This window comes from Brachyhypopomus gauderio, chromosome 3 (genome assembly GCF_052324685.1).
Source record: "Brachyhypopomus gauderio isolate BG-103 chromosome 3, BGAUD_0.2, whole genome shotgun sequence".
Lineage (NCBI taxonomy): Eukaryota > Metazoa > Chordata > Actinopteri > Gymnotiformes > Hypopomidae > Brachyhypopomus > Brachyhypopomus gauderio.
This window is the reverse complement of record NC_135213.1, coordinates 10,075,370-10,100,085: the sequence shown is the minus strand read 5'-3', so window position 1 is coordinate 10,100,085 and position 24,716 is coordinate 10,075,370. Positions and strand designations below refer to the sequence as shown.

General features: G+C 43.8%; 1 protein-coding gene across 1 annotated transcript; it reads right to left on the bottom strand.

The window, feature by feature from the left end:
• Nucleotides 1-12,178: 12,178 nt before the first annotated feature.
• st6galnac (ST6 (alpha-N-acetyl-neuraminyl-2,3-beta-galactosyl-1,3)-N-acetylgalactosaminide alpha-2,6-sialyltransferase) lies at nucleotides 12,179-24,685 on the bottom strand. Its single transcript, XM_076999395.1, has 10 exons — nucleotides 24,525-24,685; nucleotides 22,802-23,132; nucleotides 21,198-21,456; nucleotides 17,988-18,153; nucleotides 16,347-16,521; nucleotides 15,296-15,434; nucleotides 15,033-15,136; nucleotides 14,861-14,941; nucleotides 14,416-14,515; nucleotides 12,179-13,894 (listed from the first exon to the last, which is right to left on the bottom strand). The coding sequence occupies exons 2-10, from the start codon at nucleotides 22,945-22,947 to the stop codon at nucleotides 13,724-13,726; spliced, it is 1,341 nt and encodes a 446-aa protein (XP_076855510.1). The 5' UTR covers nucleotides 22,948-23,132; nucleotides 24,525-24,685; the 3' UTR covers nucleotides 12,179-13,723.
• Between the last annotated feature and the right edge of the window lie 31 nt (nucleotides 24,686-24,716).

The following is a 24,716-nucleotide window of genomic DNA, read 5'->3' as shown; positions in this document are numbered from 1 at the left end:
AGTACTGAAAAACGGTTTAAGTTGGGAATGACGCTAACACATCATGCGTCCACAGTTCAGGGAGAACGTACATAATGCGCAGAATATTGGTCTTCACATGAATTTTATGCACACTGTACACGCACAGATGTAATGACAACTTAATATTTTAATGCGAATATATATGCTAAATAGATGCAACTCCCAACAGCACATGATTAAAGGTTGAATTGGTGCATAATGATACGGTGTATTGGGTTCACATTTCAAGGTGCATTCACAACACAAACCCGACGTATGTTAATTAGTTGTACAACATAATACTGTAATTTTTGTCAGGTGAGCATGAGTGTGACGTGAAAGCTCCTGTGAACTATACGAATGCTCATATAAAGCTAGAACAAAAGACACTCCAACATATCATATAAAAAGCACATCATGAGATGATAGTAGCCTCTCTGCTCCAGGACTGCCTCCCACCACTGCTCCACAGTATTCTCTGATGGCCCTTATAGTACTCTGTTACACTGCTCCACAGTATTCTCTGATGGCCCTTATAGTACTCTGTTACACTGCTTCTTTCATTCTCAATATACTCATATTGCTTGTGAGGGGTGAATAAGATGTTTTCAGCAGTATTATTTTTTGTATTTTTAATATTACTTCGATCCCTATTAATATTTGACTGGTCTGCTGTGCGTAAGTGTTTTGTGTCAGTGTGTCTGTTCATCCCATCTGCTGCTGCTAACTGGTACCTCACTGGTCGAGTCCCCTCCCCCAGTTCTTATAAAAGATCCTTCAGAAAATCCTTCAGTCTGCAGACTGTTGTCTTGGTTCCTGTTGAATCGTCTTGCATGATATTTGTGCATTTGGATTACTGTAAGTATGAATGACTCCTCTGTCTGTTTTTGAGTTCACCTTTTGCCTTGTCCAATTGAAATTGTTTTGCCAACCTGGGAATATTTGTATACATTCAGCTTTTTAAACTGATTAAACTGGTGGTTAGTAGTAGGGAGTTCAATGCCATTTTTCTTACGTTTTACTAATGTTTCCCACTGTTTAAGAGGTTTGAGAAGTCCTGTGTTCTTTGGTTCCACTATAGTTTGGCCACTTCCTTTCATTTCACTTCCTCTGTTTGGCTTTGTGTCTATGTATTGTTTCAGCTTTGTCAACTCCTAAGGTTACAACCTGCCACCGCATTAGATAAGTAAAACAGTGTCCCAATGCTTCTTTGTTGCAATCTGAGTGTATACTTGGGCATCATAACACCTGCTTACACTAAATTGACATTACAAGTGTAGATCAATGATAAAGTTATGTCATTATATTACAATGTTTAAACTGCTTCATACCTAAATGTACCGCGGCAATAAGCATCAGACATTGAGGACAATAGCTCAACCAAGGTAACATGGTTATATTAGCAATTAAGGTGTAACAATCATGGTTATATAATGGTTATATTAGCAATTATGGGTAACAATCAATGGATGTTAGTAAAGAGCCAATTGATTGATCTTTTTAATATAATACTAACAAGTACAGGGGTTGGACAATGAAACTGAAACACCTGGTTTTAGAATCAGAATCACTTTATTTCGCCAAGTATGTTGCACATACAAGGAATTTGTCTTGGTTTTGGCCCACAAGTAAGACTTGAGACATACTAGACGACAAGACAACACACAGACTATACAAGATATATATACAGAATAGATATGTAATAAATATGCTATAAACAGTTGTACAGTTGTATTAACAGTAATTAACAGTAATTAACAGTAAAATGCCAAGGGGTGGTATAATGTATTGCACAAATGCTGTTTGACAGAAAATGTCATCATGTCCATTGAGGTAGGTGGAGAAGAAAGTGAGTGTGGTAAGTGGCATAAAGGGTTTAAGGTGCAGAGGGACTGGTTCTGTTGCTGAGTGCTACAGCTCTGGGGAAAAGCTGTTTGCGTGCCTGGTTGTGCTGGTTTTGATGGCCCTGAATCTTCTGCCAGAGGGGAGTGGTTGGAAGATGTGATGTCCAGGATGAGAGGGGTCAGAAGTTATTTTTCCTGTCCGTCTATTGACCTTGCTGTGGTAGATGTCCTGAAGTGTAGGCCCTCCTTTTGCAGCCAATACAGCATCAATTCATCTTGGGAATGACATATACAAGTCCTGCACAGTGGTCAGAGGTCAGATTTTAAGCCATTCTTCTTGCAGGATAGTGGCCAGGTCACTATGTGATGCTGGTGAAGGAAATCGTTTCTTGACTCGCTCCTCCAAAGCACCCCAAAGTGGCTCAATAATATTTAGATCTGGTGATTGTGCAGGCCATGAGAGATGTTCAACTTCACTTTTATGTTCATCAAACCAATCTTTCACCAGTTTTGCTGTGTGTATTGGTGCATTGTCCTCCTGATACACAGCACTGCCTTCAGGATATAATGTTTGACCCATTGGATGCACATGGTCCTCCAGAATGGTTCGGTAGTCCTTGGCAGTGATGCACCCATCTAGTATTGGGCCAAGGGAATGCCATGATATGGCAGCCCAAACCATCACTGATCCACCCCCATGCTTCACTCTGGTCAACAGTCTGGGTGGTATGCTTCTTTGGGGCTTCTCCACACCGTAACTCTCCCGGATGTGGGGAAAACAATAAAGGTGGACTCATCAGAGAACAAAACATGTTTCACATTGTTCACAGCCCAAGATTTGCGCTCCTTACACCCTTGAAACCGACATTTGGAATTGGCATGAGTGACCGAAGGACCAACAGAGAGTTGAGGTGTACATTTAATTCTGCCATGATTTCAGCAGCCGTTTTTGGATATAATCCAGGTTAGCACCCGAACATCCCTTTCAGACAGCTTCCTCTTGCGTCCACAGTTAATCCTGTTGGATGTGGTTCGTCCTTCTTGGTGGTATGCTGACATTACCCTGGATACTGTGGCTCTTGATACATCACAGAGACTTGCTATCTTAGTCACAGATGTGCCAGCAAGACGTTCACCAACAATTTGTCCTCTTTTGAACTCTGGTATTTCACCCATAATGTTGTGTGCATTGTAATATTTTGAGCAAAACTGCTCTTACCCTGTGAATTGAACCTTCACACTCTGTTCTTACTGGTGCAATGTGCAATTAATGAAGATGGTCCAACCTCCAACACTAAAATGACACGTGTTTCAGTTTCATTGTCCAACCCCTGTAACTATTTGATTTCATTCATTTATCATGATCATTTCTGCAACACATTTCATCACTCAACTGACCTGATAAATATTTTACATCCAGCTATTAAAAGGGATTATATTAGGACATAAAATAGTATACACATCGGCTTCTGTGAAGATGATTAGCAGATTTTTTTGGCTCAGCACTTGGTCTGCTGGCCCCCTGTGTGACAGATAACTCAACCATGGAGGCACAGAGATGTAATGTCAAGTATTCTGTTTCTGTGATTCACAGTCACTCTGTCTGGGTTGTCGTGGCAACGCTGTGAAGGTAGAGAGTGTAGTTTGCACAGTAAGCTCTCACTCTTTCCCCTTTCTCACTCTTTCTCCTCTCCCACTCTTTCCCCTCTCTCTCTCTGTCCCCTTTCTCATTGTTTCCCCTCTCTACTTGCTGTGCTTGTTTTCACTTACAATCTCTCTTTCCTCTCTTTCACACACCTCTTTTCCTCTCTGTCACACACAATCTCTTTCTCTTTTACACACATCCTCTCTTTCATGCTGCCTGTGTTTAAATGGATTCAGGAGGGTGTCCTAGCTGAACTCACAAAGGCAGAACCCTCTGCTCTCCAGAGCACTGAGACAGGATGCAAGTGTGTAGATGGTCTTCACTGTAGACAAAGACATCTATCATTCCAAGCACCAGAAGAAATAATGAAGGCAAAGTAAAACAAAGATCAGGAAGAGCAAACGTGAAGAACAAATTCAACACAAGCAAAAGCACAAAATTCGCCATGACACGAGGCAACAAAGATGAACAGATAAAAAACTGAGATAAATGCAAAGACCAACAAAGGAAGTGAACAGAACACAGGCATCCAGATATGGGAATAATACAGATATGGGAATAATACAGATATGGGAATAATACATACATGGGAATAATACAGACATGGGAATAATACAGATATGGGAATAATACAGACATGGGAATAATACAGACATGGGAATAATACAGACATGGGAATAATACAGACATGGGAATAATACAGACATGGGAATAATACAGATATGGGAATAATACAGATATGGGAATAATACAGATATGGGAATAATACAGACATGGGAATAATACAGACATGGGAATAATACAGACATGGGAATAATACAGATATGGGAATAATACAGACATGGGAATAATACAGATATGGGAATAATACAGACATGGGAATAATACAGACATGGGAATAATACAGACATGGGAATAATACAGATATGGGAATAATCAGGGGAGGAGAAAAAAACAGACACATAAGAAAAGGAGCAGAAACAGGAATCGAAACCAAAACAAAGAAAAACATGGAGGCTGTCGCCATGGGAACCTTGACACTTCAAGAAGGCTTTAGTTTCATTTATTTAAAAAATCTATTCCATCTATGACCATCTGTACCTGGGTTATGTCCAAGTTTTACACTTGGTGTGATGTTATGACAAGTATAGTCAAGGTTTCAAGTAAGATTTGCTCACTACCGATTAGGCCAAACTAAGAGCTGGCATCCCACAGCAAGAATCTTAAATCCAAACCAAAAACATGGTGACCCAAGTATTTGACCCAATTATACAGTCTAAGATGTTTTCCAACCTGCAAAGAGTGGACCAACAGACCCCCATGGAAGCACTTATGTGAGTAAGAGTACCCTGCCAGATTAGGGACACCAGGACTTATACCTGGAACCAGAGGCCTTGGGTCAGTGTCCACAGACAAGCACCTGTTTGCCAGGCTATCCACTTTACCTTGTCAGTCTTAACCATTGTGTTGTTCCCCCACTCGCAAAGTGAGGTTGGTGATTGGTACAATGCCAGTGGAGAGATAAGTGTGAGCCTTCAGGAGGATTAAACTATGGTGATGGAAACTGACTCTGAGAAAAATGAAAAGTCACATATTTGGCAAGGAAAGAGCCTGAGTTGGTGAGATTAGTACCAGTCTGCCGTGGGATGAAGCTGAGAGATTGATTTTTAATAATTTCAGATGACTAGTTCAAGACATTTGGGTGAAGAAGTGTAGGTCTGTCAACTTATCAACTTCAACTTCTAGCAGGATCCTACCAAATGCCATATGACAAAGGCATCTGAATTGGGCATTTGCAAGACCTCAGTCGTAGAGACATGGGCGAGAAGCTGTAACTTCAAAGTTGTGGAAAGAGAAGCCATCAAGTTGAAGAAACATTTTCATAAATATCCCTCCAGATATGGAATCACCTTCCAGCTTATGACTCAGACAATGTGAAAGTATGAGTTGAAAAACACATTTGTTTAGTCACATTTTTGGAAATTAGTTTTAATGTTACATAAAATGATGCAGATCTTGGTAGTTAATGGAAAACATTTAATTAAGTCAATTTGAGATGTTGGTGCTGTCATCCTGCTACAATTCACACAGGCTCACCAAAATTGGACAATAGAAGATTGGAAAAACTTTGCCTGGTCTGGTGAGTCTCGACATCTGCTGCGACATTCGGATGGTAGAGTCAGAATTTGGCATTGACAACTTGAAAGCATGGATCCATCCTGCCTTGTATCAACAGTTCAGGCTGGTGGTGGTGATGCAATGGTGTGGGGGATGTTTTCCTGGCACACTTTGGGCCCATTAGTACCAATTGAGCATCGTGTCAATGCCACAGCCTACCTGAGAATTGTTGCTGACCATGTCCATCCCTTTATGACCACAGTGTACCCATCTTCTAATAGTTACTTCCAGCAGGATAACGTGCCTTGTCACAAAGCGCAAATCATCTCAGACTCGTTTCTTGAACATGACAATGAGTTCACTGTACTCAAATGGCCTCCTCAGCAACTGTGTGATGCTATCATGTCAATATGGACCAGACTCTCTGAGGAATGTTTCCAGTACCTTGTTGAATCTATGCCAAGAAGTATTAAGGCAGTTCCGAAGGAAAAAGGGGGTCCAACCCAGTACTAGCAAGGTGTACCTAATAAAGTGGCCAGTGAGTGTAAGTAACATTTGCACTTTAATATCTTTCATTTTAATGTGAATGACAGTATTGTGCCAGTAAATCATTAAAATAAGTTGCATAACACTAGAGGGCTTTGTTTTATATTATTCTATGGAATTTCCCGAGTGAAGTGACCCAGGGAATCAATGTGAAGCTAAAAATATCAGTAGACTAAAACACTCTGGGTTCATCTAATAACTTCAGCTAGACAAAGCCAAATCCTCTAGGGGGTAGTTATCTGAGAGTAGTGTGGGCACCAAATAATTAGTCCAGTTCCAACGCTTAAGCACATCAGCTCTCTAGTAACCTCCGGCCTGCCCTGACTCCATACCACACTGGCTCACAGGGGTTTGTGGCTAGGGGATTTCTGATGTAACAAAGTTTACCTGGTTTTTCTGGGCTTCTCAAGCATAAATAAATAAAAGTAAACAGACTGTAGTACTTGTGCATGTAATCCTGCATGACTGAGTAGGCCGTGACCTTTAACAGTGCGAGTCTCACGCAGTGCTGACCTCCTCACTCGGTGTGGAGGAGTCGCCCTCATCCTCCACAATTTTACTCCTTCCTGTGGTGTCCATGCATCTTTCCCTCAACATTGCAAAATATTAAAGATTTATGACACTGCAAAACTATCATGCTTCATACAGCCATTCTAAACAAGTCATGCAGCCGGTGTCATGTACAGAGGACGCCACAGGGAATGAGGTTATGGACAGCCTTTTGTCTTCTGCTCTGTCCCCCCCCCCCCCCCATCCCCCCAGGAGGGGTGTCTGGGTAATGTGTACGTGCCATTGCTCTTCTTAGCCCAATCATCATCCTCACCACCTCATGGGGGTTTGTCACCTCAGCCCTGCAATGAAATAAAATAACATTTAACTGCATTCAATTCCCAAAGAAATTAAGAGAGATGCTTGTAACCATGTGCACGTAATGAATGTATATTCCAGTTATGTGAAACCTCACCCTTTTCAAGCAGTCAACATGACAATGTACTCACATGTTGAACAATGTGCAATATTTCTAGAACAGTAGTCCTAACTTGATTCCCACTGTTGAAAGACAGAACATGTATTCCTTACTGTGAAATCAACAGTCTCTTTCATCAGCAGCAGTGCTAACGCAGAAGGACAGCAGTGGTTCTGCCCACCGACAGCAGCGGTTCTGCTCACCGACAGCAGCAGCGGTTCAGCCCACCGACAGCAGCAGTGGTTCTGCCCACCGACAGCAGCGGTTCTGCCCACCGACAGCAGCAGCGGTTCTGCCCACCGACAGCAGCAGCGGTTCTGCCCACCGACAGCAGCGGTTCTGCCCACCGACAGCAGCAGCGGTTCTGCCCACCGACAGCAGCGGTTCTGCCCACCGACAGCAGCAGCGGTTCTGTCCACCGACAGCAGCGGTTCTGTCCACCGACAGCAGCGGTTCTGCCCACCGACAGCAGCAGCGGTTCTGCCCACCGACAGCAGCGGTTCTGCCCACCGACAGCAGCAGCGGTTCTGTCCACCGACAGCAGCGGTTCTGTCCACCGACAGCAGCGGTTCTGCCCACCGACAGCAGCGGTTCTGCCCACCGACAGCAGCAGCGGTTCTGCCCACCGACAGCAGCGGTTCTGCCCACCGACAGCAGCAGCGGTTCTGCCCACCGACAGCAGCGGTTCTGTCCACCGACAGCAGCAGCGGTTCTGCCCACCGACAGCAGCAGCGGTTCTGCCCACCGACAGGACGCCGCCGCAGATTCAGCGCTGTGGCTACACGGAGCTCCCACAGAGCAAAGCCAGGCCTGATCTGAAGGCTTCAGGAAATCAGAGCACCATCACCTAGGAGACCACTGTGCTGTGCAGTGTCACTCAGAAGGTGGTGGAGCTAATCAATAAAAGAGAGCATGCACACACACGCACACACACACGCACACACACACGCACACACACGCACACACACGCACACACACACGCACACACACACACACACACACACACACACACATACACCACAGTCACTGATGTGGAAGGGCATTCTTTGGTATACATTGTAAAACTAAAACTACAAAACACAAGGAGAAACCTTGGCATGTGTATGTAATAATGTCCCCACCCCCTCTATCACTCCACCCCCTCTCCCCACCCCTCTATCACTCCACCCTCTCTCCCCACCCCCTCTATCACTCCGCCCCCTCTCCCTACCCCTCTATCACTCCGCCCCCTCTCCCCACCCCTCTATCACTCTGCCCCCTCTCCCCACCCCTCTATCACTCTGCCCCCTCTCCCCACCCCTCTATCACTCTGCCCCCTCTCCCCACCCCCTCTATCACTCCACCCCCTCTCCCCACCCCCTCTATCACTCCGCCCCCTCTCCCCACCCCTCTATCACTCTGCCCCCTCTCCCTACCCCTCTATCACTCCGCCCCCTCTCCCCACCCCTCTATCACTCTGCCCCCTCTCCCCACCCCTCTATCACTCCGCCCCCTCTCCCCACCCCTCTATCACTCTGCCCCCTCTCCCCACCCCTCTATCACTCTGCCCCCTCTCCCCACCCCTCTATCACTCCGCCCCCTCTCCCCACCCCTCTATTACTCTGCCCCCACTCCCCACCCCTCTATCACTCTGCCCCCTCTCCCCATCCCTCTATCACTCCACCCCCTCTCCCCACCCCTCTATCACTCTGCCCCCTCTCCCTACCCCTCTATCACTCTGCCCCCTCTCCCCACCCCTCTATCACTCTGCCCCCTCTCCCCACCCCTCTATCACTCTGCCCCCTCTCCCCACCCCTCTATCACTCCGCCCCCTCTCCCCACCCCTCTATCACTCTGCCCCCTCTCCCCACCCCTCTATCACTCTGCCCCCTCTCCCCACCCCTCTATCACTCTGCCCCCTCTCCCCACCCCTCTATCACTCTGCCCCCTCTCCCCACCCCTCTATCACTCCGCCCCCTCTCCCCACCCCTCTATCACTCCGCCCCCTCTCCCCACCCCTCTATCACTCTGCCCCCTCTCCCCACCCCTCTATCACTCTGCCCCCTCTCCCCACCCCCTCTATCACTCCACCCACCAAAAGATGGTCCAAAAGATCCCAGGATGGTCCTCTGGAAGCCACTGTCCCGACGGTCATCAAGGACACAGCCTGATTTGATTTGATTACTTGTTCATCAAAACAGATGATAAGTGCATTAGCAGGACTGTTCGCTACAGGCTGGGATGGTTCCTACTGGATTTCCAGCTGTGTATAAGTTCTTTGTAGGCTTCAGTCAGGCTTTTTTCTCTCCTTTAACTCACCAGGTAACCTCAGTATGTTTCCAGACTTTGATGTAGTTTAAGACATCAGCCTAGCAAGAGAAGTTCATCAGGAATCAAACGTGCCTGATCTCTGGCTAACGACAGCAAATACACTGAACAGAACAAGATCAGTCTCTGTTCAGCATCAGATATCAGTGCTTTCCATTAGTTGAGGAGTTAGTCCTATAAGTGGTTTAAGAGCTAAACCTTATTTTAAGTTGTAAAAGCTTGTAAAAGGCTCACTGCTCATCTGTTCATTACAGAGACAATGTTTGTCCTGGTCTGGTGCTTCCAATTTCTGTAAAGACCATCCCAATCACACACACACACACACACACACACACACACACACACACACACACACACACACACACACACACACACACACACACACACCCCATCCCCCCAACGGCTGATTATGCAAAGTTGTCTGTTCTGTGGAATACTGTAATCCTGGATTTCAGTGAATCAGTTACATCGTCTGTGCGTAGGCTGGGAATCCTACAGTTCTCAGAGCAGCCAGCTGTAGGTAGTGGGTTTGGAGCATGACAGTACAGCACACTTCTTCAGGTGTATCGTGACCATGCGCCCCTCTGAGATGAGGAGACGAAGACCGCAATGCACGTGAACACAGATGGGAACAGGTCATGTCGACTTCAGGGGTAAACCAGCACTGTTCTGAGATCAGAATCAGCAGATTCCCCCCCTCCACATAGATGAAAATAGATGATGTGCTGCAAAATTGTGCAGCTCTGCCAAAAATGTAATCACAACCAAACATTTGTGAATTAACTATGCAGAAAACAGCAGCTTGTCCCGTTATCTTTAGCAGGGCCTTGAAAACTGCTTCAGCACCATCTGTTATCCAAAAGTTCTGTTGGGCTGATGCAGGAGAAGTTATATACCCAGCTCCACGGTCATGCTAGGGAAAACACAAATTTGCACAGCATGTCCCAAAGACATTCACTTACATTTCAGATAATGAAGCTATTTGAATATCTTAAACTGCTTTTAGTTAAAACTTAGGGGACATATTTGTCTGTCAACACATTGTATACTGTGTCAGAGACGGTTTGAAGCAAGTCTGTAGGTTTTACAAAGTATTATCATACTCGATTATATAAAATCTCCACAAGAGGTCAGTAAAGAGCAGACATTTGCACATACACCTTTGATGACCTCTGCTGCAAAGTTCACAGTTTAACACCAAGATAACTCACAATGTACAAAAACTACCCCCCCCCCCCCCCCCGCGCTCCAAGGTGTCCTGGTTTTCCCAAATGAAAATGTGATCACCCTAAACTACAAAATAAATGTGTTTTTCAACATATTTGACATTCAACATCCAAATAGTTGTGAGCAATCCTAGCAATTTGGGCCACAGGCCTCTTTCTGTCATAACGAAACAATTATATGCAATTATTTCTGAAACAAAACACCAAAGTGAGCCACTCAAGACAGTCACTTCTGCAGCGGTTTATCCAAAACATGTCCAGGCAAACACAACCAGTGCCACCGACCCACAGTGCAGGGAGCAGGAAGCTGGTCTCCACACGTTTCACTTCAGCAGAAGACTTAACCGTTGCACAATAAAAACGCGTCTCACTTAACAAGAACACGTCTCGTCTTGACGAGAGACACACCAGGCTGTGTTCAGCGGGATCCTGCAGATCACAGGACAGCAGGACCGCAGCCTCAAAGGACATGTCCTCAGTCCCTCCCACATAGTCCCAGGCAAGCCTGCGGCTTTTGCCCATTGTTTGAACACAAATGTGGACGTGTGTGTAACCAGCGCGTGTGTGTTGCGGAGTTGAGCGCATGGTTTGCTCCATGGTGTAGGTTCACTGATCATCTGTTCATTACCGTGACACTGTTTGTCCTGGCCTGGTGCTTCCAATATCTCTTTAACTGTAAAGACCGTCTGTCTCACCACAGCTGATTATGCAAAGTTGGAATTTCACTGATTTTTAAGCCTGACCAAATATTGAACATAGTCTGAACGTTTCTGTGGGATACTGTAACCCTGGAGAGTAGCTTCATGCTGGTGTACCACTGCTGACTGGATGGGGCAAACTGTCTCTTTTCTTATTACTTTACGTTCATTAGTAAGGATCACACTGTCCCTGGCAGAAATGGCAACGTGAGAATGAATCACGCTGATGGACATTTAACATGTCCCCCCTCCTCAGCCCTCCAGCCCCTCTGACATCTCGGAGACATGTTCAAAATCGAAAATGAACCCACGACTTAAATCAGCACCTGACAAGCCCAGTCCAGGCAGACGTTTCTAAACGTTTTCCTAGACACGGCGTCAGCCCAAAAATATTCTGATGAGATTGTCCAGGTATAGATTCATTGGGGAATAAATTATACCCCACTGGAAATCTTTGTGACTGAAATATGGTGGGTTCAACATGTCTGGAAAAAGTGTAGTAATTATGAAGATAACGCTACCCTCTCAGCCCTAGTAAGCCTCATAGAGTTTCATCACCTCCTGACGAGCATAGAACTGAAACCCAAAACCCTAAATGTCTAAATGGCTCTCGTAGCAGGAGTAACAGTGTTTCCAGCACAACAGGTGTGTTAGCAACTACAGTGTACTGTAGTCAAAGATATAGGCAGCCACAAGTAGCACTTTGCTTGAGCAGATGAAGGATTTCAATTAAATTCTCTGGAAACTCTGTTCATTACAATGTGTGTTTAAAATATCTATTATATAGACTGTAGGAAAGACTAAATAAATCACAGACAAGACAGACATACAAGATTCTGAAAAGATCTCAATTTATTAAACATTTCATTTTTCTAGAAAAAGTATAAAATTATTGCTTCTAAAATCTCCTGCTTTTATATAAGCTGTTAGATTTGCATTCATTTCCAGTCATCACAGATTCATAAACAGATATCGTGAGTCATTTTAATTATATAATTAGTGGTAAACTTGGCACTCGACAATGGAAAAATATCTAATTACAAATGCACAAATTCCATGGATAAGGCAAGTTGCAGTCCCTTAATGTGAATTATAAACACTAATCAACATTGTTAAATGCTTGCAACAGTGCTAAATAACCCATGTAACCACAGCTGACTAAATTAAGAGGATCATGATGTACTGACCACACAGGAATTCCTCCCTCATGATGACACTACAAACCTAGTCTCACAATGCACTCTACAGTCTCAGACAGACCTCCATCTAACCATCTCTCCTAACCAAGCACTTCCTGTCATGGTAAAGATGACTCCTCAACTTATTGTGATGGATCATGAAGATGACATGATAAAAGGTTTTAGCAGCCGGCATTTCTCCTATCTTACTCTGGGTAAAAGCACTTTATTAATCTAGTATTTGATCATTATAGTATAAAAAGATACAAGTTGTGTACCATGAAATTGGCAAAAAAGTATTAAATATCAGTCTTTGGTTGATTGAATCAGTATGATGCAGTTCTGCTAAATCTTCAGAAAATATATTACATGTCAATCATTGCACAGTGCTCCGCAGACACACACACAGACACACACACAGACACACACACAGACACACACAGACATGGCATCCATTCTCCACTTAAATCTTAAGGCATCTTCAACTAAAGTCATTGTATAGTGCTACAGAAACAGTGTTCATTCTTCATGTTGTCTTACACTGATCTGAAATTGCTGGACCCATACCTTTCGTGCTTGAACAAGAGAGATAGTTAACTCTGTTACTGATCATTTAAATGGATAAAATAATATTCTGAATTTACCACGCAGTGACAGAAAAACCTGCGTCTCCATCAACAACTTTTCTGTACAGAAAAAAAACTGCATTTCCTTTCTAAATCCCCTAAAACACTTAATCGATTGACAGATTTGTAAGCCTCTGCAGGTGACCCCCAGCTGTGACCAGAGGAGGTCAAAGCCCAGTTCATGAAATGAGTTAAAGATGGAAGCAGGAGATTTGCCTTACAGCAGCTGAGAAATGTGAGGTGGGGTAGACTGGTGTCCACAAAGGAGCAGAGGGAGGACTCCACCCAAGTCTCCTCCACACAGTTCCTGAGCTGAACTTCTCCAGTGCTACTGTGCCCAAGCTTAAACATACAAATACATTAAGGGCACAGGGACAAACCTCTGACCTTCACCTTTGACATCATAGTTGACTGATGCACACAAAATCCAGAGCCCAGAAAACAGACAGGAAGGTTTTTTTTTCTTTTTGTTTTGTGAGTCCACGGGTTTTCACACTGCAGGTGAGGAGGACGAGAATCGCAACATTCATTTGAGCGTGTGCATGCCCGGCCTGTGAGGGCCTGGCCTTCACGGGCGCATATAGAGCCGGATCAGTCCAGCCTGGTGCAGCTGCTGCCATAGATTCATCTCCATACGCAGGTCATGGTTTGCATAAAACCGCACCGGGTTGTAGGTCTTGTCGTAGTAGTGGTCCGAGTACTTATTGTAGTCTGGAGTCATAAACCCATAGGCGCTCACCTTTGGCAGAAAGGAAATGGATACATAGATGAATTATCCAAAGTTTCTGAATTGGGTAGGTTCAGATCAGTTTAGCTGGTTAACCATTAGCTGAGCAGAGACACTACTACCCTGTTCTGTGTCATAGGTCGTTTCTAAGTGCCCCGGGGACGTGGCAGATGAGCCCAAAGCATCACCTTATCACTTCCTTGACCATAAAACACACAGCCAACATGGCACCTACAATTTGAAACGGCCGGGGCTGCTCTAAACCGAGCAGAGTTTAAAGCGCTGATGATGCATGAAAGCCTTAAACCTTCAATACAGCTTTCATTCATGGTGACTTTGTAAAATTATGGAATTTATGGTGACTGAACTTTTACAACATGTTCTTAAAAAAAAATCTGATCCGATTTCAAACTTGCAGTTACCAGTTCCTGACCTAGAAACGACTGTGCGCTAATGACATGAATCATGGGCATGTACTGAGATGACTGGGTGAAGGTGGAGCGAGAGGGGGGGGGAGAGGGGGGAGGCGGTACCTGGTCACACGTGTGAAAAGCAGCCAGCAGCATCACAGCCCCCGTCGATGGCCGGTAGATGTCTTTATTCCTAGTGCTGAGGGTGCGAGAGCGCAGAAACCTGCCACAGGAAAATAGCCATTAACCCCGTCAGCCACCGACACAAACCCATACAGCCCCGTGTTCCTACCGAGGCCTCCTGCAATAATGCAATGCTTTTTTCAACTCATTAAAAGATCCGTAACCTCCAGGGTTGAATCTGAAACCTCCAGGGTTAAAATGGATTTTTAAAAAGCTCTGACTAAAACACCTAATCATTCTCCAATTATTTTTTCACCCAGTTATTTGGTTACTCACTGCATAATTCTTTCAGATTTTGAAAACCTCAATGTGATATTACATATACATAAGATGCTAAACTGATACACAATATTCAACAGCAGAATATTTAGACCCCAAACCGCACCTGTTTCTGATGTATCGTATGAAGTCTGGGTGGTACATTTTAAACTTCTCTGATGTCACATCTCCAAAATAATGGGGTGGCCTAGAATGATTAGAAACCCACTTATAATCACAGTCTCAAAGGTGCAGTAAAATTATGATATCAAAGGGGTCAGAGAGGAGGGCAGATTTACTTGGTGCAGCGCTCTGGACCCCTGTGGATGGGTGTGTGTGTGGCTGCTGCAGTCATGAGGATATAGTCTCGGTCATGATCAGGCAGGAACACATACTTGGTCTCCTAGATTGGAGAATTAAGGGAAACAGTAGCACAAACATGGACATGGGAGAGAGAGGCAGGATTTTTAAGTCAGCTTCCATTTTCTGCTTCACATTTGTGATTTATAATTTGATTCAAGCTCAGGACAATCGGTAATCTTCAGAGGGAACGGTCCATCACCTTGCTCAGAGGGGGGCCAAGGTATCCTGCACCTGCATAGTTTCGCATGGAGTTGCGTAAAGTGTTGGTGGAGAAGGTGTAGTGGGAGGTTCGCCTGCCCACGTCTTCCTCAAAGCCTTCAACAACAGCACCATTAGTCCTGAAAGACAGCCAGTGAGAGACAATGCCTCTATTTACACTTCAATCTTCCAGCAATCCATATCTTTACATTGCACTTTTCCCAGTCACTTGATTGACAAACATTTCCTATTTGACGCCCGAGGTCATTAGACATTCATTAAAAGTGCTCGCTGAGGCATCTTACTGGATGAACTGTTCTTGTTTCTGACTGGAGTATAGCAACACAATTTGCAAACTAAATTAATATGAAATGAATTCTGCATACATGTGGCCCCAGCCCAAAGTAATCCACCAGATGAACAAGGTTGGAGTTAAAGCTTAAAAGCTAGGGCTTTATAAATACGTTTATTTTAATTTAAGTTAATTTATTCTACTGGCAGTCCAGAAAGACCTTGAGTTTGTTTGTGTTTGAAATGTTATCATTTCAAAATTGAGACAAAAGTCTAAAATAAAAAAAAAAGCTAAAATTTGAACAGAAGCAAACATGAAGGGAAACAGAAGACACATTGCATTTAGTTTCTCCAGTGCATTTAGTTTAATTACACAATTGTGATTGAGATAGTTGGCGTGAAATTTAATTTTTTTTTTATTATAATCAGTTATCAGTAAAATACCAGTGGACTCATTCTGAAGTAAGAATGAATGTTTTCCAGAACAAATTATGTTCTGGATTATTTGTCCACTAAAGTAATGTTTTAACAGGTAAACTACAAGTGCACAAAGCAGCAGATTTAGACAAAGCACAAACACCATTGCCTTCACATTTGAGTTTAGTGCAGCTTGTGATTACTGGGAGTGTCTATAGCTGGGACAGTGCACAGCTAGTTAGACTTTGTTACTCTATTTGTTGGTCTGCTTCATCTGCTGCCCTTTTATAGCATCGATTTACAGCCTGCCTCTGTTCAATGAGGGCCATCCTTCCTCATCTCACCTGAAGACGTAGTCATGCTGGTCGATCTCACGCCCTTTCTTGGACCCTCGCAAAATCCCCCCATTTCCCACCACGGCGCAGCGGATGCACTTGGACCGGTTCTGCCTCGTCTCCCAGTCCTCAAACATCACCCGGTTGGCGCGACCATTTAATACAGCCAGCGACTTATTCAGAACTGCAAACACACCATATTCACACATCATACGAGCTTATAGAGCACATGTTGTCTTCTGAGGTTTTACGCCGGGTAAGCACATGTCTAGGTTGAACTCTGATAAAGTCCTTTTTACAGGCTAATTTATTCCAAGGCACCACAAAGACTTATCTTGGCCAAAGCCCATACTGGGAAACAACTGATGCTACAAGTCTTGATGTGAGCATTTTGTCTGGGCCACCATTAAGCACCCGTTCCCTCTACTGCAGATTGTCTTCAACAAGCTCTCGACATCATTAGGCAGTGACTGGTTAAAGATCAGCTGCTCTGGTCTTTTAAGGAAAGATGGCAGGTGTCCAGCAGTCTTTTATTGCATGCAGATCATTCATGGTTCTCCTGATACAACACAACACGTGTACCCAGATGGGGATTTTTGACATTTCTACACGGACATATTTACAGTTGATACTATATATACTCCTGCATGAAATCATGAGCAGTGCCTGGAATGCTGCAGCCTGGACATTAACGTGGTCATGCTAGAAGAATGATAGCAGTATGTGAGCGGTCAGCAGAAGTAAAGATACACACTGTGTTCTTGGAAACAACTTTTCAACTTTGCCTGTCTGGCAACTGTGTGTGTGTGTGTGTGTGTGTGTGTGTGTGTGTGTGTGTGTGTGTGTGTGTGTGTGTGTGTGTGTGTGTGTGTGTGTGTGTGTGTGTGTGTGTGTGTGTGTGTGTATGTATGTAAAGTAGAGGATGCAGTGGTAGAGTTTGCCAGCTCAGCTCTTCTTTCACGATCGAAGGATAAAGTAACTGCAGTGTCTGCTGCTACAGTGGGAAATAGTTTTCTCCTGCATTGTACTATGCAAAAAAACAATTATTGAATTAAAATACCAAATTACTGTTTTTATATAGAAATACTGTATAGATCACACTAACTGTTACTGCAAAAATGGAAATGAGAAGTCCTTTATTTGAAACAAGGTCAAGGGAGTTGTGTATATACACAAAACATTTCTAACGTCTAACAGATGTTCAAGAGTAACATATACGCTTATCAGTGTGATGTGTTGTCCCAGGGTGTTGACTCCGTGACCCTGGTATTGTTAGCATCTCACTCTGCCTGCTCTACCAGCTGTGCATCAGGAGCACCATAAATGATGCTGAGATTAATAAGTGGGTGTGCAAGCTTCAATTGGGAGAAATAATAATATAAAAAAAAATGCTTGTGTGTTCCAGACCAACATGGGCAGGAGACTGCAGCTCTGCACCCTCACGGCACAAACAGGGGTCAGACAAACCAGCCCTGAAGGCCAGTCACTAACCCTTCATGAAAGGACACTTGCATGAAGCCCTTTAATTACAGTGGGACTTTGTTTTTTTGAAAGCATATGTGGTTTCACTATCCAGGACTTACCAAGTGTTTTTGCCAACTGGACCACAAACAAAAACAGGCCAATACTGCATACACCGAGAGAACCCACCATCGATGTCTATGCCGCCCCATCCGTGTGCTCCTGGGTACCGTGACAGACGCTGAAACTCCGGCAGGGAGAAGTGCTTAGCCCACTGGAGAACAGGAACACTGTCCAGAAACCTCCCAGCAAAGGGCGTTTGATACACCATCCTTCGAATGCCACTGGGACATATCTGGAACACAGATGAAGAGGAAACAGCCCGTCACATCAGAGCAGAAACGTCCGAGGAGATGAGAGCACGTGCATCTCCATCATTAACTGCTTCTTAATCAATACAGGTTCCACGGCCATTCAGTATAAATTAAGTGGGTAATATGAATAGATTTCTGGCATTGTGACCATTTCCACAGATATACAACCTGATGTAGCCTTAAAAGCACAGCCCCACCTCACAAAAAGAGGAAACCCAGGAAAATCTCTACACCCCCTGCACTGCCAAACTTATTTCTTTGTACATTGTGTTTTATTATGGTCACTAGTATAGAGAATGCGACAACCCCAAAAACAGTACACAGTCAACAATCCTGTAGAACTGAATGTTAATCCAAATAAAATAAATGCAGGCAGAAATGTACATGAATATTTTTGATCCGTTTCTGTTGGCGGCTAGACTGAACTGGCGCTAATCACACTTTAAGTCACCTCACCCCAGTGATTAATGGCTTGAAGATTGCTATACAGTGTATACTTCACAGCAATCAATGGGCTTGCTGTACAATACAAATGATGGAATCGGAGGGCGAACAAATGTTAGGTATCAGACGGAGATTAGATAAGAGAGGGCAGAAGTGAAGTGAATCTGAATCTTATTCAAGTCACTGGGGACTCGTAGGTGGATAAATATTTCTTGGTATGGGTTAAACAAACTGCTTGCAGCCCTCAGGGTAGAGCACGAGAGTGCAGTATCATAAGATAGGCCCCACATGTTATGTCAAGGACAGTGTTTCGGGTATTTCGAGTTTGCAGTGACGCGCGTCAGAAATGTGGGGCAAGATTCAGCAATGAAGCATAAGGTGATCGAAATAATGCCAAGTTCAAACTGACAGTTGACGAACTGAAAGCATTTGTTTATCGCGTTTCTTTGAGAGGTATATCGGGTACTATAAGCATGTAAACGTGAATACTGGCGTGCTGAATTATGAAATCTTATTTTTGTAAAGACAAATTACATGCGCTATCTGCGCTTCGATGTACTGTACATAGAGGCCGTCTGGCTTATGACAAATCTGACCTGTTGGTCAGAAATAGTCATCAAAAATGATGCGGCCCTCCAGGGGAAAGGAAGAAATGCAACGACTGAATTTCTTCAACTCGCTGGCACTAGCAAACAACCGTTTCGTGAACAAACCAGTGGAACAAACGCACCATTGTTGGGCCAATGAATAAAAACGGACGCGATATGCCCCCACGCACCGAGTATGAAATGATTGTCTACCAAGATGCTGAGGGCAGTAAATGCAACACTGACCATTTACCAAATAAAACTTAACATAATAAGTATACATCCTGAACACAAGGCATCAGTTACAAATGATAACTGTACAAAGAATCAAAGAAACTTTCTTATTCCAAACACCAGTAAATGTGTCGTTGATATGGATTAAACGGTCTGTGTTCGGTAAAGGGAGGGGCGGCGTTATACGACTGCAAAAGGGCTGTAATAAATGCACATATTGTACAAATATTGCATGAACGTTAACGTAAGCAGATGATGACGTATCCTCGAGCGCGTGAAAGAGCCGCGTGCACTTCGGTATATAGCAGCTGGGACGGTGGTACACGAACGACCTTTAACGCCTGACCAACCCGCACAAACAAACCAATGTCACGTCGGCAGATGTTCAGTGAGCAAAACTGCCACACGTGGACGAGAATGGTCTGTGCTCAAAGTTTACACCCAAGCGTTGAATGTTAACAACGCGCTGCAAAATACATTAGGGAACCTGGGCTGGGGAACCTAAACTGTAGGCCTACCTACATCTGCCAAAAATGCGAAGCAAAAATAATGCATGACGTCGAGTGATGGTAAAGCTACTTGCAAAAACACCCTGTTTTGTAGTGAACATGGACAAACGACTGACGGCTCGGTGGTCCGGAGGGGGTCGGGGTTGTCCGGTCCAACATCTTGAAAGGGCAACAATACGGCGAGAGAATAAAAAAATGAGCCTTAGAAAGGCGGGAGGGGATTGTACCACAGCTGCTCGAATGTTTTGATACATTTGCATTTCATGAAGCGACTTAATTTTCGTAAATAAAATGTGGCATTTGATTTTGCACTTAAAATATTTAACGTGAAACGTGTGTACATCTAGTGTCCTTGCCTGGAATATCCATAAAGCTGCTTTCTGACAACAGCTAAATTTGACTGATCACTCTTTGACTAAAATAAACAGCCAAGTTTATTGTTTTGGTTTTTATGGTGAAACTAGCAAGTTCAAACACGAGAAGAAGCGAGGAGCAATGTCTGAATCCAGGACCCAGTCACCTCATATGCTCCACCAGGTGGACTCGAGGAACGCGAGTCAGTAAAGGTCGATATCACGGTTCAATCCAGGTATCTCAAAGGATGACACTGCACAAAGACATGGTCAGAAGGCGTAAATGTTCCGATTGGTGTCCATGGGGGTGGTATGAGGTTCTCAGAATACAAGGCGGTTCACACTTATGTAAACAGACAACAGTAAATTAATCTAAGCCAACCAGATCCTGTGAGAGAAGATACCAATCAAAGTGATCCATGGGAAACAGCGATAGGGTATTACCTGGAATGTGGAATGTTTGCATTCCTGACAAGAACTAGTATACGAGAAGGAAGACGTGGGGAACAACGGAAAGAAAAAAAAAACACTGAAAACTTTGACTGAACATTTAATTTATTACACACAAGCACCATTTTGGTGCTACTTTTGTACTATTTCTCTTTTTATTTTACTAGATTCAAATGACTGTGCCAAATAAATTAGTTTGAATCTTTTAAGTTGATTCATATTTTCCAAAATAAATAAATAAATAAACTTTTGTAGCTAAAGACACCTTTTAATTCACAAGCTCTGACACGGTGAGACAAAAATACTGAAAATGTTTGTTTGGTAGACATAGAAGCAAACGTCTGGCACATTTTAACTGTTTTAACTGACTTTTGGGCATCATGGTGTGCTTAGCTGTAGGTGCATCACACCAGGTCTGCCTGGTCTAAAAATGGAATTGGAGACTTACGGTTTGCGAGGGAAAGTCATCAGTTGCGTACTGGTCCCCAATGAAATCCACTTCAGTGGGCCTGACTGCTTTCATGGTTTGCCTTGCTGCTGTGGTTGGATTTGTCTTCAGGCCTGGCACGGGTGTTGGGGAATTTACACTTCCTGCTGCTTCTGTGGAGTTTGGTTCTTTGTCTTTCCATCGGTTACTCAGGCCTGTAGTTTGTGTGGCTTGCTGGTACTCCACAGAACTGTTCTTGTCATTTTGGGAGTCATGCAACCTAAAGATAGGCGAACAGCCATTATTAAAAAATAAAAAATAAAATAAAAAGGTAAAACATTTGTAAATACATGTTGTGCAAACAGACTTAAACGACTTAAACACCTGTAAGCCAAATGATTAAAAACAGACAGACAATGAAACCATTCAAGTCATTAGAATAAAATTACTACAAGATGGAAAATTAATTGCTTTTCACTCATGGAGTTTATCCACAATCTTCCTGAATGAAATACATAATTTTAAGGTCAGTCCATTGTCTACTGAGGGTAAACTGGTTATTACTGTAATGTTTTCTCTTGACCTTCCATTAATATGAGCCCTAGGTATGTGAAATCAGTGTTATTCCTCCAATAATTAATTTGAACACCCTAAAGAAGTGGGAAAACAAAACCAAACTAACATACAAAACTAAGCAGTCAGTCACTAAACAACTGTTAGTTCATTAAAATTTCTAAATGGCTCAAACAAATCCTGAAAAACTGCCAAAGGTATGTCATATCAAAAGCAACAATAAATATGCTTCACTATCAAGTTAAATAGTAAAACTGAGGGTTTGAGAGGGAAACACAACTTTGGCTTGAGATCTTTTGCTGGGACATTTAATTTTTTATTTAAACAAAATCCACAAGGTTTTATTACATTATTACAATGTAATTTATTACATTATTATTACAAGACCCACCCCCCCCCCCCCTCATTCCGCTTCACATTCTTCCTCTATGATGACTGAGCACTTCCTGTGTGCTTCTTAGCGTGTCTGTGTTCCGCAAGGGTGAAGACGCCAGATTCAGAATAGCATTCTAGGAACTTATAGGAGTTAAACTTTGAGGTCCTAGAGCACGGCACATCAAAATGACAAAGAATGAGGAAACGAATGTTTTTCATTTACTACAAATGCCCCAGGAGCCAGAAAAGAATGCAAATGCCTGTAGCTTCCTGAGGGGTTTAATAAACTCTGGAGTTCTCGCTCACATGATGAGCTGGTCTGCATGTTCATCCACACCCACACGGGTGTAGACTGGCCCTACTTTCATGTGAACATATTGCTTGATTTTTGTGTTTGTTTTTCTGCTTTTGCAGGGCAGGAATAGGTCATGCGTTTCATAAAATGTGCTCCAAGTTTAGGCTAACTTTTAATAGCACATTTAAATCCTCCATGTTAAAATGCCCACAGAGAACCCACAACATAATGTAACCACCAGTTTCAAGTTTGTGATATAAACGGTGATTAAAGTTATTTATGGATACATGGTCATCAGCATTTGTGGTGTAATATGGGCAGCCCAAGGAGTTATCCTTCATCAGGTTACCGCATTCACAACACAGAAGTAAGAAGTCTGTACCTGCTGGTGTCATGGACAGGGGGCTGGTCTCTCACATGCCATGGTGTAATCTCCGGGTTCAGATGCAGCACATACAGGCCCAGGAAGGCAGACAAAGCCAGGAAAAAGAGCACGAGTCTCCACAGGGGCAGGAAGCCTGGCGTCATCTTGCCCCCCTCTACCCTGACCTCAACTCCTGGTTGTCTGACGAGGACGAGCCAGCTCTCTCAGAGGAGAGGCTGTGGGCTGCAGGCCGTAGGCAGGCTGGACAGGTGGTCTGCTCGCATCAGGAAGGGGAGGAGGGAGGTTGCATGTCCTCTGCTCGTCATGAACTCCAACACCAGGTGTTCCTCTGAGGAGCAGGCAGAGGAGAGAGGGTGAAGAAAGGGTGAAGTTGTGCATGGCTGCTCCTACACAGCACTCCTCAGTAATCCAGCTTTAATTAGAGGGCTTGAAAAGCAGCAACAGAAGAACCCGGCATGCCCAACTCTCCTTCTGTTATTTCTTCCATGTCACCCCCTCCCCTTTTTTTCTGGTGTTTGTTCAAGTTCTGAGATTTCAGCTGTTAATTAAAAAAGAGGCGGGATAACTTCTGGAAGGAGAAAGGGAGTGTGTGGGAACAGGAAGAGAGCAGGAGCATGAAAGAGGAGAAGGGAGTGAAGAGACATGGGAGACAGAAAGAAAAGAGGATGTAATAAAAGTTGAAAGTAGCTGTGAAGTTGTTGTGGAAGGGTTAATGATGAGACCAGAGTGGAGAAAGCTGGGATGAAGGTGGGGAGATGTTACAGGAGCTGTGCAGCACACAGGATGCACTGTCCCACAGCAACTCTGAGAACCGGAAACACCCGCACACTTTCAGGAAACGGTTTCTGATAGAATGCTTGTTCTACTTTCACACACACACACACACACACACACAAAGCTTCACAATCTTAGCCTGCTCACATGCCATATTTTTAATTGAATGGTCATCAATTTATAACCTAGGTTTATAGGAATGTAATCCATAATATGGACATGACCAATATCATGGTCATCCAGAAAAGCTAGTATCAGCTACTGTTAAAGGCATGTGTTGGAAAAGAGAAGTCAACACCATCCCCTGCCTCCGTTAACATGTCCTGATTAAAACTACTTTGTTTAAAGCTGAAGAACAACTTAGAAAAAGACAAAAAAAAAGCCCAAAAACCACACAATACTTTGGTTTCTCATGTGAGACACCCCAAGTGGTGAGCAAGACATTGTTAGACATCCTGGCTTTAGACTATCCATTATTTTCAGTGCAAGATGTAGAATGTCAAGAATGTGATAATGAGACTAAGTGTCCCTCCTGCAGATGAGAAAGGCTGTAGAGTGGAAGACTGCAGCGGTTTTCCGCTATGTTCTGAAGGCTAAACTGCCCCACCGCAGGGACAACACCATCAGCATGACTTCAGATTAACCATAAACCAACAACACTCCTCGCACAAGAAGCCTTTACCATGCACAAGAGCACTTCACCTCTCCTGCTCTCTCCTCTAGCAACAGATAATCAGGCAAAAGTGATCAGCAGGTTTGTTTTTTAAAGCGACAAAGCCACAGGCATTTTTGAACAGATGACTAACAGACATCCAACCAGATGTTGCTCAAAGTACATGATCTCTAAATCCAGCAGTCTACATATCTTTGCGAGAGCTACTCCACCCCAAAGAGAGAGGAAAATGAAAGAGACAGAGGAAATTAGAAAACAAACATGTCCTCTTACTTGGGAAGGAAACTCCTGTTAGACACAGACTTGTGAAGAAAAGTTACTGACGCACATATTCAACACAGCAACACCGCTCACACTGCCAAACTCACTCGCTCACTCACTGAAAACACACACACACACAGCGCACAAGATGGGCGGACTCTTTGTGAAATGAGCAACAGCTGCTGGCAATTGGTCAATGCCCCC